Genomic DNA, 16,062 nt, shown 5'->3' on the forward strand with positions numbered 1-16,062 from the left:
GGGATAGAGAAGCTAAGGAAACTCCAAAGGCAGCATGAGATCCACTTTACAAGGGAGAGCATAACTGTATAAAACTGTAACTTCTTTATTTTGCATACTTTAATCTCAGAACAAAATAAACAAAAAAAACCCCACAATACACATCCAAACCCCGTCAAATATCGGAAGGGATAGGGCTTGAGGGCCTTCTTTCCTGCCTCAAAGACAGGACAAAAAAAGAAAAAAACCACTAGACATCAGCAGAGGGAACCAGGTGAACCGGGGCCACTCAGGGCTGCTGGGGAGCCATGGGGACACTATACAGAGGGCACAAGGTCTGCAGGTAGAACTAATCTACTTCTTCCATGCGAGAGGCATCCTCATCACCCTCGAGGGGGGGGATCTCATCAGGAACAGCAGCACTGGGTTCCTCTGCAGTCACTTCATCTTCATCAATGCCTAGAAGTAGAAAAAATGGCATGTCAACTTTGATCCAAATACCACGAAGTCCAATTTGTCCCTGTGAGACCAGCTCCCCGGTTCCTTGCCTGGCCCTGGTAACAAAGGTACTCACCCAGGCCTAGCTTGATCATGCGGTAGATGCGGTTGGAGTGAGTCTGGGGATCCTCGAGTGAGAAGCCGGAAGAGAGCAGAGCTGTTTCAAACAGCAGCACCACCAGGTCCTTGACTGCCTTGTCGTTCTTGTCCGCCTCGGCCTTCTGCCGCAGCGTTTCCACGATGGGGTGGTCAGGGTTGATCTCCAGGTGCTTCTTGGCCATCATATAGCCCATCGTAGAGTTGTCCCGAAGGGCCTGGGCTTTCATGATCCGCTCCATGTTGGCCGTCCAGCCATAGGTGCTAGTCACAATGCAGCAGGGTGAAGACACTAGCCTGTTGGAGATTGTCACCTGTGGACAGTCACAAAAACTTTCCGTTGATGGTAAGTCAGATTACCATTTCCAGGCTAAAATGACCGTATGTTAAGTTCTCTTCTCTGAAGAAAGAGAGCAGGAATCTTTGTCCACCATTACAGAAATACCAACCTTAAACTGTCTGGTAAAGACAAGGCAAGGAAGCTCTGAACCAATTAGGCTCCTTAAAACTACTCACTGTGTAGCACCTCAAGATTCTGAAGGAAGCAGGCCTCAAAGCACTTGTTTATAAAATACATCCTAGTCCCAGAATTGTTTACCTTCTCAACCTTCTTATCCAAGATTTCTTTCATGAGTTTGCAGAGGTTCTCGAACTTGGCCTTGCTCTCCTCCATTTTCTTCTTCTCCTCTTCATCCTCAGGCAGCTCCAGGCCCTCCTTGGTAACCGAGACCAGACTCTTCCCGTCAAACTCCTTGAGCTGCTGCACGCAGTACTCGTCGATAGGCTCCGTCATATACACTACCTCGAAGCCCCGCTTCCGCACTCGCTCCACAAAAGCGGAGTTGGCAACCTGCTCTTTGCTCTCACCTGTAGGGTTATTGAGTGTGACTCAGGGGTCAGAATGCCCCCCCCTCCTGCCAGTTCCCAGGGATTCCCAAACGCCCTCCCTTCCCTCCTCACACCCCATGAGAGGCTTTGATCAGACCCAGGGTCCAACGCACCAGTGATGTAATAGATGGACTTCTGGGTCTCCTTCATGCGGGACACATATTCTGAAAGAGAAGTCATCTCATCCCCAGACTGGGAAGTGTGGTAACGCAGCAGCTCAGAAAGGCGGCGCCGGTTAGTAGAGTCCTCATGGATTCCAAGCTTCAGGGGTGGAAAGAAAACAATTTTACTTGTAAATAATCTGCTACCCTCTTATGTAAATGAAAAATAACCCTCCGCCATAATTATTAAATAACTGTTTTTTGCGTCTATACCTTTAGGTTTTTAGAGAACGCCTCATAGAATTTCTTATAGTTCTCCTTGTCTTCTGCCAGTTCAGAGAAGAGCTCAAGGCACTTCTTCACAATATTTTTGCGAATGACCTTCAAGATTTTGCTCTGCTGGAGCATTTCTCGGGAGATATTCAAGGGCAGGTCCTCGGAGTCAACCACACCACGGATGAAGTCTGCAATCAACCAGGCAGAAAGCAGAGGTAAACACAGACAGGGCAGGGATGCCTGGGTGGCTCAGCTGCGAAGTGTCTGCCTTCGGCTCAGATCATGATCGGGATTCCCGGGACTGAGTCCCACATCTCTCCCTCTGCCTGCCGCTTCCCTTGCTTGTGTTCACACTCTGACAAAATCTTTTAAAAAATTAAAAAATAGGGGCGCCTGGGTGGCTCAGTTGGTTAAGCGACTGCCTTCGGCTCAGGTCATGATCCTGGAGTCCCTGGATCGAGTCCCGCATCGGGCTCCCTGCTCGGCAGGGAGCCTGCTTCTCCCTCTGACCCTCCCCCCCCATGTGCTCTCTCTCTCCCATTCTGTCTCAAATAAATAAATAAAATCTTTAAAAAAATAAAAAATAAATAAAAAATTAAAAAAAAATAATAATAATAATAAAGTAAGGTTATCTAAATTCAACAGGACCCATTTTCTCACGGAACCTTCACTTGCCATGTTATCTACAATGAAGACTTTTTTCAAAACAAGACCTCACTGTGAGAATGCTGAGTGGGCTTCACAGGAGACTGCACCCAACTAACTACATGAGACCAAGACAACACTCACTGAGATACTCTGGTATCAGTTCATCACAGCTGTCCATGATGAACACACGGCGAACATACAGTTTGATGTTGTTCTTTTTCTTCTTGTTCTCGAAGAGGTCAAAAGGAGCCCGACGGGGGATAAACAGCAATGCCCTGAATTCCAGCTGACCTTCTACAGAGAAATGCTGAAAGAAATCCAAGGTAAACCAGTAGTGTATTTCGAGATAGAAGTGTTTACTCTCAACATCATTTCATTGAATTGCTTAGGACAAGATCTTCCCCAAGGACAGAAGAGATGCCATAGGACAGCTGTTGAGCAAATTAAGCTCTTATACCCTGAATTAAGCTACAATGGGACACCTATGTATAACCCTTAGATCAATGAGAAAACAGTCCCATCCAGAACCTGCCATGGAAACAAAGTGAGGTCACTGGGAAGGATGTCCTTTCTTCACCCTGGAAGGGTCATCAGAAAGTGAATGGATGTGGCTCCGTGGCATTCAGTTCCCACCTACTAGCCAGGTGGGCAAGTTCCACTTATCTACTACCACCACCACCCTTCTGCCTGCTTTTCCTGTTGAGTCAACAAGCAAGGCTTCTCACCTTGACTGCCAAGTGGTCTTCCCAATCATTAGTAAGACTCTTGTAAAACTCTCCATACTCCTCCTGGGTAATGTCATCAGGGTTTCTGGTCCAAATGGGCTTGGTCTTGTTCAGTTCTTCCTGGTCTATGTATTTCTCCTTAATCTTCTTTGTTTTCTTTTTCTTGTCCTTCCCACTATCATCCTCCTCATCTGAGCCCACATCTTCAATCTTGGGCTTCTCCTCATCATCTTTCTCTTCTTCTTCTTTCTCCCCTTTCTCCTCCTCTGCCTCATCATCACTGATTTCTTTCTCTCGTTCCTTCTCCAACTGAGAACACAAAAAAACAATAGTTTCAGAATACGTAACACCAAAAAACTGGGGACCATCCCGTTCTCCTGAGCAGCAGACATCATACATGTCAGGATTACCAGTGCACACTCACATAAAGGGTGATGGGATAACCTATGAACTGCGAATGCTTCTTCACCACTTCTTTGACACGTCTCTCCTCTAAATATTCTGTCTGGTCTTCTTTAAGATGGAGAATCACTTTAGTACCCCGGCCAATGGGCTCACCTAGGAAAAGTCAATCACAATACAGCATAAGGACACAAAACTAAACACAGAACTGTAATGAAAAATAATTACTTGATAAAGAACATGCTTAAGATCTCTATTACAAATTTCCCCAGAATTCTAACCCAGACAACCTAACAAGAAAGTCAACTTACCATGGTCTGCACGTACAGTGAAGGAGCCCCCAGCAGAGGACTCCCAGGCATACTGCTCATCATCATTGTGCTTTGTGATAACCACCACCTTCTCTGCCACCAGGTAGGCAGAATAAAAGCCAACGCCAAACTGTCCAATCATGGAGATGTCTGCACCAGCCTGCCAGAAAGTTTTAAAGTCAAACACAAGTTTAAAAAAACACCACAGCAAACCAAAGAATATCCACAAAAATGAGTGGTGCATGTCTAGCTAAAATACCACATACCTGAAGAGCCTCCATGAATGCTTTAGTTCCGGACTTGGCAATGGTTCCCAAATTATTTATGAGATCGGCTTTGGTCATGCCAATGCCTGTGTCCACTAGAGTCAGGGTGCGTTCCTGGGGGTTGGGGATGATGTCAATTTTCAGCTCTTTACCGCTGTCCAACTTGGAAGGGTCTGTCAGGCTCTCATAGCGAATCTTGTCCAAGGCCTAAAAATACAGATTTCGATTTTACCTTTGTGCTTCCTAAAGCTCATCTCTTCATCCAAAAGAAAACTTTGTTTTTCACTTCCAAGTAGCCTCAAGTTCTGATTACCACCCCAACTGGAGATTTAAGAACCGCATAATTACAGTTACAATATCCCATCTATCCCCATAGAATAAAACGAACTTTTTTAAGAACAGCAGCAGTTTTATCCCCTCCAACAGCAGCCCCACAAAATGCCAAACCACCCTTCTCCTTCTGAGTGCTGAAAACAAATACCACAAATGAAGGTGCCCAAAGCACTCACATCAGAAGCATTACTGATTAACTCCCGAAGGAAAATTTCCTTGTTAGAATAGAAGGTATTGATGATGAGGGACATGAGTTGGGCAATTTCTGCCTGAAAGGCAAAAGTCTCCACCTCCTCCTCTCCATGGTGCACTTCCTCAGGCATCTAAAATAAGAACAGTCAAGACTTACAAAAGAACACCATGGCCCCATATTTAACACTGGTTCACCCCGTCTCAATGAAGACTCAAAGAGATTTAGTTCAAACTGCTTTAAGCTGTGTACTAAACATATTCCTGAAAAACTGTAAAACCTCTTCTTCGAATATTTCAGCCTGTACCCTTAGTAGGAACCCAACTTGGAAAGAAAAACTTAAAAAGCTTCTTTAACACAATATGCAATGTCAAATGTTTTGGAAAGGTATCTTGGAGCCTAACTACTCTAAGTGGTCCATGGGACCCAACAGCCTCAGCATCACTGGGTAGCTTGTTGCAAATGCAGATCCTGGCTCCAACACGAAAAGGGTTCCAGGCATTTGAAGGAGAAAACCACTGACTACAGTTCTATTACCTCTTTTGGTAGGAAAAATAGCCCAAGGAGACCGGTGTCATGTTTAAAGAGAAATTATTTGGAATTGTCTCTCCCACTGGGTTATCTCCCACACCAAGCACATGTGGGATTGCTGCCTCGGGACGTAGGAGAAGGTTACCTCTGAGACCGGTGGATACCCGCCCAAGAAGGTACTAAGACAAAGAACCGATAAAGCAAAAGCTCCATCGTGACCCCCCTCAACATACACGACTACAATATAGTACCAAACCAAACACAACTAAGATGGTGGCCGTAATCCGCTGGGCAGACCCTCGTCACTGCCGGACATGCGTCGGCCAGGGCCACGCGAGGAGGGGGCGCCACCGCGCAGCCTCCCTTCGCCCCAGCATCCGGGCACCAGGGCGGGGCGCCGGGCTCCAGAAGCTTCCAGAACAATCTCAGCTCTTTGGGAGGGGCGGAGGAGAAGAGGGCCCACGAATCTTCCAGAGCCTGCCCCCTCCTTTTCCCTCCCCCCCGACCCGCGACTGCAAGAAAGATCTAGAAGGAGGAAAGAAGCACCGTGGGCCAGAGCCGGCCGTAAACGTTCCTCGCCTTAGAACCTCACAGAAAAAAACCGAGAACACTTGAAAAACGCTTCCCACAGGGCAGATGGCAAAGCCAAGCCAACACCAGGCTGTGCTGAGTCACGTCCAGCGCGCACACCCACCACCCTTGGGGACTCTCCGGCGCCCCGTAGCCGCGTCCGGAAGTGGAGGGGCAAACATGGCAGCGTCCCGGGCCGGCGCGGACACCACGTGCAGCTGCCCACTACCCCAAACCCACTCCGCGGCCCACCTCCCCCACGGTTAGCCGCCGCCCGGGGAAAGCCCCGCCACCCAGACACCGATGAAAAAACAAACCTAACTCGCAAAACCCCTCCCGCCCACCCCCAAACGAAATTTGGAGTCGTCCTATCCCAGGGGCCGCTCCAACACAACAAAATCTAGCCTTTGGGAAGGAAACGAGGAACGAAAGCAACTCAAAAGAGCATTCCAGACAGAAAAATCTGAAGGGAGCTCCGACCTTACCTTAAAGGAGAAGAGCTGCAAGCACTACAGACCACGGTGGGTAGGGACTGCGTCCAGCTACGTCTCCGCAACAAGGCTGCGCGGGGGTGACTCAAGAGAGCGGCTGTGCGCCCCCAGTCGCTCTATATACGGCGAAGCACAGACTAGCTGCCCGCCCCCGAATCCCTCCGCCTTAAAGGAAGATGCCTGTCAGCCCTGCACCTGCCGCTGCCCGCCCACCTTGACGTCATGGTCCAAAATAGGGGAGGGGGCGGGGAAGGGCGGGAGCAGCAGGTCTCAGTCTCCGCCTTAAGAGCACACGCAAGTATTCCTTTTCGTGGCTCCGTCTCCGCACTTCAAGGCATGAGCCCTCTCCAAGAACTAAAGATTGAGAATACTCATATGACAGAAACGGGGGATCTAGGGGCGCGGATGCCACTGACCTTCCTATAAACCTGTGAGGCAAGCGCCTCCAGACCCAAGAGTCGTGCCTTGGAGGAACATCTAAAAAGGCGGAGGGCGGGGATAGAAGCGGCCAACCGCTCCGACCTCGGCTCCCAGGTTCGACTTCTTTGCTACAATCTGCCCTACACACTCCTATAGCCCAATAAGGGGAAGGGGTATTTTTTAGGGAGCGTGCGGAATTCGAGGTCTAACTTCAGGCAGCCCCCGGATCTCGGCCCTCCCTGGGGCAGGGGGAAGAGCTAGGGCTTTGCAGCGGGGCGTGGCTCCGGCTCGGGGGGAAGGGCGCCAGCCTGGGCTGGCAGGGGGACTCTTTGCCTGCGCCCAGCGGAAGGAGCGACGACGGCGGTACTGCGATTACTTCCAGCAGTTTCCAGACCCGCCTTGGCGGCCCCGCCCCTGCTCCGCCCCTTTCCTCCAGGCCCCGCCCCGCCTCCTGCGGCCTGAGCCGTCTCTGCAGCTGCTGTGTTACCCATCCGTCTCTGCCGGGGTCCCCAGGGAGAAGGAGGTGGGCTGTCCCAGTCCTATTTATCCTAGGAAGCCGCGGGCGGGACCCTGTTTTCCACCTGCCAGAGCCAGCTAGCTTGGAACTCCCTCGGGAGTGGGATGGAGCATAAAGGGAATGACTGACTGACCCCCCCCCCCCACCTCTCCCCTATCAACCACACGGCACAGGGCTGTAGGAGCGGTTGTGCCGGCGCCGCCTTCAGAGAGCAGAGACTGGGGACGCGTTCGCCACCGCGGGGGAGGGGGGTACCGTCCCCAACTCCTGCAGTCGCCCACGTGTGTAGATCACTGAGACATGCGTCTCCCCTGCGTGAGCACATCGAGCCATTTCTCAGTCTGGTTTCATTTTTTCCGCCCTTTTCGTTCCTGCAGCTGCCAGACCGGAGGAGGAGAGGGTCTCCTGGGACCCCTGCAGAGTAGCAGGGACTCTTGGAGGTCGCTTGAAGACGCTGGCCAGAGGGTAGCCTGCTGCAGGCTGCCAGAATTTGTTCCTCTTCAGCTGTGGCGCCGGAGGTCCCAAGCCCCCAAACCGTTAGCCTGCCCAAAGGGCTGTGGGACGCCATACTTCGCTTGGCTCTGCCCCTTTTGCGTGCTAACCCTAACCCTAACCCTTGTCTATCCAAGGCCTCATTTAGGAATCCTGTCGGACCCCCAGCTCCTCCGGAAGAGAATGGCCACTTCCTGCTCTGTGACCTTGGAGACGTCCATCAGCTGCCTTCCTGGCCCACAGTGTCCTCCACTGGAATGCTGGGGAGGGGTTCCCCCACCGCCACCGCTACTCCTTCCTTCAACAGCCCTGGTGCCCGGTCTTCCTTCCTTTGTATTTTCTTTATCCATATGTTAAATTCCAGAAAACAAAGGACCCTCCCTTTCTTTATCTTTGCCCCACACTCCAGACCTCATCATCCGGCTGCCACCACCCCAATTTTATTTCTCCTTACTCTTCTATTCCCCTTTCTTATGGTGTGTGAAAAACCTTTGACTGGAAGTTAATGGGCTTGGGAAGGGTGCTGTTTACCAGGAATCTCCCAGGATTCTTTGTTCCTGATCAAAATCTCAAAGGAAGTGTGTCATCCCTCAACATACCCTCTCTCCCTCTGGGCAGAAGGGGTCTAGCAAATTAAAAATCTCCCTAGTTCACAAAGACCACTGACACCATTTCATGGTCCTGTTAAGTGGTGAAAGTGAGTCTCCCCATTCTAGGAACCGGGCAGGAAAGCAAGGCTTCAGTGAGATCAGTCAGCTCAAAGCCTTTGGTGCACCAACCCTTGCTCCTTGCTCCAGAAATGGAGTGGAGATGCTGTCTCTCCCCTCCCAGGACCCAAGTCCAGGGCAGAGCAGAAATCACTCCTTTATTTATTTATTAGATTTTTTTATTTATTCATTCGAGACACAGACAGAGAGAGAGAACATGAGCAGGGGGAGAAGCAGGCCCCCCGCCGAGCAGGGAGCCCAATGTGGGACTTGCCATGTCCCAGGCCCCCGGGCATGACCTGAGCTGAAGGCAGACACTTAACTGACTGAACCACCCAGGCATCCCAGACATCACTCCTGTTGATCAGTATTAGGACCAGAGACCTTTCAGGGGTCTTCTAATGGGAAGATCTCAAATCTTGCACTAGCACAGAAATTCTGCCTTCTCTTCTGGAAGCCTTCTCCCACTCACTGACACTCACTTAAGCCCCCACAGTGAGTGCTTGGGGATGCAAAAATGCATAAACAAGGTGGAGGTTTCAGCCCACAAGGGGCTGCTGCAGGACAAGTGTGAATCATAGCATGTGGGAGAACTATCAGAGACTCCCAGCCCAGCCTGAGCAATGGGGCAGGCTTAGGGCTAAGGCTAGCCAGCCCACGGCACAGGTCTATTCCCAGAAGAGGGAAAAACATGGAGAGGCACAGCCCTGACAGAAGGACCACAGCCTAGGGGCCCCTGAGGGAGGCAGAAGCGCTGAAAGTGACCCTGCAGGCAGGGTTCGGGTCACAGAGGGCCACAAATGCCATGCTAAGACGTCCTGACCTTAACTCAGAGTGAGGGAAGCCACTGAAGGCTATTAAAAACAGCTTAAACCCCCTAGATCTCCAGAAAACTATTTCCGGCAGCACGTGAAATGCTCACTGTTCCCAAGATACCCTTTGTTCCTGACCAGGCCTCAAAGACCCAGCCCAACCTTCTGTTGTTGGAGGGTAGCCAGATGAAGCAAGAACTGACCAACTGTGGCCTGCAGCTGGTGGGCCTGTTGCTTGTTTTTACATGGCTTATGGGGAAGAATGTTTTTTACATTTTTTAAATTGTTGAAAAAAGTCAAGGGAAAGATAATATTTTGCCATGTGGAAAGTACATGAAATTTGAATTTGTGCTCATAGAGCTTTACTGGAACATAGCCCTTCTCATTTGTTTACATGTTGTTTTTGGCTAATTTTATGCTGCAATGGCAGAGTTGATAGTACAGCAGAGACCAGGTAGCTTGCAGAGTCTAAAATATGTGGTCTCTTACCTTTTACAGAGAAGACTTACAGACCCCTGATCTAGCTAAAGCAGAGTGAGGTCTTGGAGCAGAGACTCAGCTGCTGCTCCGACTGGGAATTCTCCTAATGAGGATGCACCACTGGGCTTTCAAGGGGCTCAGGGAAGCTGCCAAGATAAGAGGCAATGGATGAATAAGGCAACCCACAGTAGCAGGACCTCAGGGATTGTATAAGCACGGGGAGTAGCTCTGGATCCTTAACTCCTGGAACAGGCACCTTTCCCAAGCTCAGCGGCTGCCAGAATGGGTCCTGTCTGTTCCGGTTCTACCCGGTTCCATGAGGCTTATTATCGCTGAACTCCATGGGGGATACCCTGCAATGACATCCTCACAGGCCAATGGACTTAATGTTCAGAGATGTTGGACAGTTGAGCCAGTCTGCCTGGCAGCCTGGGCTCCCGCTCTGCCTGAGTTTCCACATGCGGTTGGGACATGAGAAGTTTCTTTCACAACTTTCACTCCCTTCATTGTTAGTACTGTGTTTCTTGTTTTTGTTTTTGATGCAATGGCAATGGCAATTTTCCTTCATTTTAGGTTTCCCGAAGAGTTTGGAAAGCTTCGACTTTTGTTTATTGGTCCCACAGCTTGGTAAACTACCTTATTAATTCTTAATTTGTTTTTTATTTTTATTTTTTTATTTTTTAAAGATTTTATTTATTTGACAGAGAGAGACACAGCGAGAGAGGGAACACAAGCAGGGGGAGTGGTGGAGGGAGAAGCAGGCTTCCCGCGGAGCAGGGAGCCCGATGCAGGGCTCGATCCCAGGACCCTGGGATCATGACCTGAGCCGAAAGGCAGACACTTAACGACTGAGCCACTCAGGCGCCCCTGTTTTTTATTTTTTTTAAGTACAACCCTACCTATCATCTGAGAACAATGACAGTCTGGTTTCTCACTTTCTAATCCTTGTATCTCTTATTTCTTGGTACACTGCACCAGCTAGGACCTGCAAGACAATGATGAGTGGAAACAGTGATTCTGGGGAATCCCTATCTCATTTCTGATCAGAAAAGGAATGCTTTTAATATTTCATCATTGAGCACAATATTTCCTCTTTTTATCCCTAACTTGTTATAAATTTTAATCTGTACGAGTATCAAAATTACTTTTCTGCATCTACGGCGAGACTATTGTTTTTAAAAATTCCTTTATATGCTTAATTAACAGACTTAGTAATATTAAGCAGAATCCATCTATTAATTAATTTGTAAAAGATTTTATTTATTTATTTGAGAGAGAGAGGGGTGCCTGGGTGGCTCAGTCATTAAGCGTCTGCCTTTGGCTCCCATCATTGTCCCAGGGTCCTGGGATCGAGGCCCACATGGAGCTCCCTGCTCAGCGGGAGGCCTGCTTCTCCCTCCCCCACTCCCCCTGCTTGCGTTCCCTCTCTCACTGTGTCTCTCTCTGTCAAATAAATAAATAATAATAAATTATTATTTTTTTTTAAGATTTTATTTTTAAGTAATCTCTACACTGATATGGGGCTTGAACTCACAACCCCAAGATCAAGAGTTGCATGCTCCACCACTGAGCCAGCCAGGTGCCCCTCTTTTTTTTTTTTTTTAATGATATAGGACTATTCAGGTTTTCTACCTCTCCTTGTCAATTTTGTTTAATAATTTTTCTGGGCGTTTCTTGAAAGCTTTATTATGGCATAGTCTTCTCTTTGACTCTTTTCAATCTCTATTCCATCTAAAGTATATCTTCTTTTTCATCCCTAAAATTGTTTTTCATGTCTTATTACTTTTTTCATGAAAAGTTTCACTAGAGATTTGTCTATTTTATTTATATCGATGTTCATTTAAATTTCTGCTAAAATTTTTATTATTTCTACTTTGGGTCAATTCTGTTGTTCTTTTTTTTTTTTTAAGATTTTATTTCTTTGACAGCGAGAGAGGGAACACAAGCAGGGGGCGTGGGAGAGGGAGAAGCAGGCTTCCCATTGAGCAGGGAGCCTGAAGCAGGGCTGGATCCCAGGACCCTGGGATCATGACCTGAGCCGAAGGCAGACGCTTAATGACTGAGCCACCCAGGTGCCCCAGTTCTGCTGTTCTTTTTCTATTTTCTTAGCTTTAAAACCTAGCACATTAAATTTCAGCCTTTCCCCTTTTCTGACATTATGATTTAAGGCTACAAATTTCTCTTCAAGTACTATTTTAGCTATATCCCCATGTTTTAATATATAATATTTTTTGGAAAGATTTTATTTATTTATTTGAAAAAGAGCACAAGCAGGGGGAGCAGCAGGCAGAGGGAGAGGGAGAAGCAGGCAGGCTCCCCACTGAGCAGGGAGCCCAACGTGATGTGGGACTCTATCCCAGGGTCCCAGGATCACAACCTCAGTCAAAGGCAGACGCTTAGCCAACTGAGCCATCCAGGTGCCCCTATAGTATTTTTATTATAATTTAGTTTTAAGGGTTTTCTGATTCTTCTTATGGCATCTTCGTTGATCAGTTTAAAAGTGTTCAAAAGGGGCACCTGGGTGGCTCAGTTGTTTAAGTGTCTGCCTTTGGCTCAGGTCATGATCCCGGAGTCTAGGGATTGAGCACTGTATCAGGCTCCCTGCTCAGTGGGGAGTCTGCTTCTCCCTCTGCCCCTCACCCCACTTGTGCTCTCTCTCGAGCGCGGGCTCTCTCTCTCTCTCAAATAAAGAAAATCTTTTTTAAAAAAGTGTTCAAGGGGCGCCTGGGTGGCTCAGTCGTTAAGCGCCTGCCTTCGGCTCAGGTCATGATCCCAGGGTCCTGGGATCGAGCCCCACATCGGGCTCCCTGCTCAGCGGGAAGCCTGCTTCTCCCTCTCCCACTCCCCCTGCTTCTGTTCCCTCTCTCGCTGTGTCTGTCTGTCAAATAAATAAAATCTTAAAAAAAAAAAAGTGTTCAACATTTCCAATTATTTTTATATTATCTCTTAATTATGTTATAGACATACAATGCAGTGTGTATAATACTGGCTCTTTTGTATTTGAGACTTCTTTTGTAATCTAGGACGTGGTTAATATGTGTAAAGGTTCCATGCATGCTTGAGAAAAATATGTATTAGTTATTGGATAAAAGTCTAAATATATTAAATCTATTAAGTCAAGCCAGTTAATTGTGTTGCTCAAAACAGACAAAAAAACACTTGGAGACTCCACAGGACATAGCTTGGAGAAGGCAGAAGCCGAAAGTGGGGAGATCACACAGGGGTAGGGAAGAGGCTCAGTGTTCACCTTTTCTGTGGTAGAATGATTGAATATGAGGGCTGAAGGCTGGGGAGGAGGACCGCTCTGCATTGGAGGGGGTCAAGAATCCGTTTTAGGCATGTTACGGGGCACCAGAGAATGTCCAGGAGACAGAGACTGATGGCTGAAGGCATGGGCAAGAACACCATTTCTCAGGGGAGGGTAGTGAAAAGACCAGAGTTATGATCTAAGCCATTTGAACTTGTAAATAGGGTATCTTTGGTACCTACTCTATTAATACACATATGAGTGCGTCTTGACTCTCTGAGGCCATAGTATCAGTGACCTAAGGGGGTGTGTGTGTGACTGAGTCCTGTCTGTCATTGTCAACTGAGCTCTAAATTGTCTGTTGTCCTCGGGCCATGATGCCCACCAGGTGTCCCTTTTTGTCTTGGGTGTTGTTCAGTGTTCCTGGGTCCCTTTGACTAAGGTAAAACTTAACTCCAAATCAGTTCAGCCCAGAGTAAATTACAGGCAGGGGAAGGTGCAGGAGGGGTGGGTTCTACCACAAACAACCCTGACCTACTTAACTACTCTGCCTGCCACCTGACCCGCCCCAGGCACAAGTCACTGCCCAAAGTACAGTTCCCACCTGACTGGATTTCTGGGCCCAGTGCCTGCCCGGCCCACCTGCGCCCAGATAAGGGACTGGTAAGGCTGTGGTAGTGCTAAGTGCTGAGGAACTCACAAACAGGAGAGACTAGGGTTAGACATCAGGAAGGACTTCGCTGCTTTCACCTAGAGAGGATTACGTGGGAGTTCCAGCTCCTGGGAGGCTTGGGATCCTTGGGTATGTGAAAGAACTCTCCGGAATGTTTTGAAGGCTAGGGAGGAAGGTATCCCGGGCTTGCGTTATGGTGCCACACTATCACAAGAGGCCTTGTATCTCCATCTCCTTCACTGTCTGGGAATTCTCCCCATCTCTCCGAGTCTGTGTGTCTCTCTGCTTATCTGATAGGTAGAGAGAGACAGGCAGAGACTTGTATTTACCCGGTGCTTTGCGGTTTACAAAATATTTTTCCATCCTTTAACCATTCCAGCTTCAGTTTCCTGGAGTACAATGGGCATAGCAATGGTCAGCACCGCAGAGGGTTACAGGGAGACGGGAGGCCACCAGATACGGAAGACGGGAGCAGGGTGGTAGGTGAAAGCAAGAGTTGTTGTTCCCTGCCTTGGTCCGAGTTTCACAGCCCAGAGAAAGGCAGCGCGCCCGTGCCTACCCTTGCTTTACAGATGAGCGGCTCCGAGATGGAAAATGCCTCGTTCAAGGTCACCCAGGCTTAAGGGGCAGCGGAGCCGGCCTCAAGACGCCCAATCCGCTCTCCCACTCGCCAGGGGTCAGGTGTGAACGGCCGCGCCGCCGCGCAGCACGCGGGACGGCGACGTCATCCCCCCCCCCCGCCGCCGTGGGGCGGGGCTCAGCAGGCTCCCCCCTCGTTCCGCCCCCCGCGCCCAGCCCCCGTCCGGTTCGGCGGTTCCCCGCTGTCAATGGCTCATCTGGGACCCGCGGGGCGGTTGGCACTGGAAATGGCTGGTGTGGGGGAAAATGAGGTCTGGCTCTGGAAGGCTCTGGGGACTGAAGCTGGGGAGAGGGGCAGCGAGCCGCTTAGAGCGGGAGCGCACCAGGCTGCGGCTCATCCTCATTGATTCTTGGTGCCACGTGTCTAGGGTAATCACTTCTTGCATCCAGGCTCTCCCGCAGACTCCCTAAATCACCTTAGCAAGTCCATACATATAGATCACCCCTCCTGAAGAACAAGGATCTGGGCTCAGAGGATGTGACTTGCCTGGGGTCACACAGCTGGTATTTGGCAGGCCCAAGATGGAATCCTAGGCTCTGAATCGGAACCAACCCCGTAGACGGGCCTAGGAGAGGCCCCCCACTTTGTGGGGTCCTGCTGACTCCTTTAGCAGTTGCCCTGTAGTCTGGGGCCAGAATGCCAACTGGCTCATTCACAGGGAGCACCAGGACTGCCAAGGATCTAGAGGGCTCTCAGTGAGCACCTCCTCTTGGAGGGGATGTGTGCAGGAGCTAGGAGCCCAGCTAGGGCACTGCCATTGATGGGTTGGGGAGGAGGGGGGACATGGGTTGTGCTCATGTGAGGTGCCCATCTCCACACTCACTGCCAACTTGCCCTAGAAACCTGGGGCCTCACTGCCAGTTCTACTGGCTGGCTGACGTCCCTCAGCCTGCCACCCTTCGGGTGTGTCAACACTCGGGTTTCAGGCAGAGCTTGCTAGCCAGAAAGCACAGCCATCTCTTTAAAGTGATTTTGCATTTCTCACTCATATGGATTTTGAATCCTTATCATAGTTTAACATTCTGAGTATTTGTTTGCCCCTAACTGGAGTTTTCCCTTCAAGCCCCCCACCCATTATACTGCCCTCACTATGCTCCTTCCATATTCACCTCAGAGAATAGATACAGGTATGTTCCAGTTCCTCGGTTATACTGGAGTCTTGACTTCTATTTTTAAGGACGACTGATTTTACTGGGGCTCTTAGCTTTTCGAAAGTTTTGAGCCCCAACAATTCGCCATATAAGATCAAACACAAGGGAAATGTCTGTGTTGCAGTGGCCACCACCCCAGGGAGGCCAGCAGCTAAATACACAGACTGATGCTTCAGGCAGAAATGTCACATGGAAGGAAGGTGATGACCAGCACAGGTCTCGGCAGAGTCCGTGATACCCGTGATTCCCGCCTGATTCTCATGCTCAGCCCTTCCCCACCTTACAGGAAGCAAGTGCTAGGGGCAAAGTGGAGGCCTGCCTCCTACCGTGTGGTGTTGCCTTCAGAGCACCTGCTGTGGTCAGGAGCCATCACTGTGCTTGGGTCCAGGGCAGGAGACCTGGGAGCTACGTTTTCTCGCCCCCACCTCTCCTGTCTTCAGGTCAAGACTTGAGGTCAGGAGAATAGAAACTGAGTGTGAGACTGCACACTCTTGGCATTTGCATTAGAAAACATTTTTGGAAAAAATATTCTAGTAATTTTCCTCCACGTCTATGAGTACAGAAAGAAGGAAAGTGATGTGATTATCTGTTTTTCCATCCTTCGAATCATTGCTGGCG

General features: G+C 49.4%; 1 protein-coding gene and 1 long non-coding RNA gene across 2 annotated transcripts; one reads left to right on the plus strand and one right to left on the minus strand.

Annotated features, from left to right (window-relative positions):
* Positions 1-65: 65 nt before the first annotated feature.
* HSP90AB1 (heat shock protein 90 alpha family class B member 1) lies at positions 66-6,457 on the minus strand. Its single transcript, XM_036082753.2, has 12 exons — positions 6,300-6,457; positions 4,700-4,846; positions 4,191-4,397; positions 3,925-4,084; positions 3,636-3,769; positions 3,212-3,520; positions 2,628-2,793; positions 1,836-2,026; positions 1,575-1,722; positions 1,172-1,440; positions 554-887; positions 66-438 (listed from the first exon to the last, which is right to left on the minus strand). The coding sequence occupies exons 2-12, from the start codon at positions 4,844-4,846 to the stop codon at positions 329-331; spliced, it is 2,175 nt and encodes a 724-aa protein (XP_035938646.1). The 5' UTR covers positions 6,300-6,457; the 3' UTR covers positions 66-328.
* Positions 6,458-6,545: 88 nt separating this feature from the next.
* On the plus strand, positions 6,546-10,384 carry LOC118529807 (uncharacterized). The gene is made up of 2 exons (XR_013441252.1): positions 6,546-6,839; positions 7,620-10,384. It is a non-coding gene; the product is annotated as an uncharacterized LOC118529807 (long non-coding RNA).
* The last annotated feature ends 5,678 nt before the right edge of the window (positions 10,385-16,062 follow it).

Source organism: Halichoerus grypus, chromosome 9, assembly GCF_964656455.1.
Source record: "Halichoerus grypus chromosome 9, mHalGry1.hap1.1, whole genome shotgun sequence".
NCBI lineage: Eukaryota > Metazoa > Chordata > Mammalia > Carnivora > Phocidae > Halichoerus > Halichoerus grypus.

What these genes read in the sequence shown, in the direction of transcription:
- HSP90AB1 (XM_036082753.2), bottom strand. Translation starts at nt 4,846, where the DNA reads ATGCCTGAGGAAGTGCACCATGGAGAGGAGGAGGTGGAGACTTTTGCC. An exon ending in TAATCAGTAATGCTTCTGAT is followed by an intron (nt 4,398 to 4,699) that starts GTGAGTGCTTTG and finishes CTGTATTTTTAG; the next exon opens with GCCTTGGACAAGATTCGCTA. An exon ending in GTTATCCCATCACCCTTTAT is followed by an intron (nt 3,521 to 3,635) that starts GTGAGTGTGCAC and finishes TTGTGTTCTCAG; the next exon opens with TTGGAGAAGGAACGAGAGAA.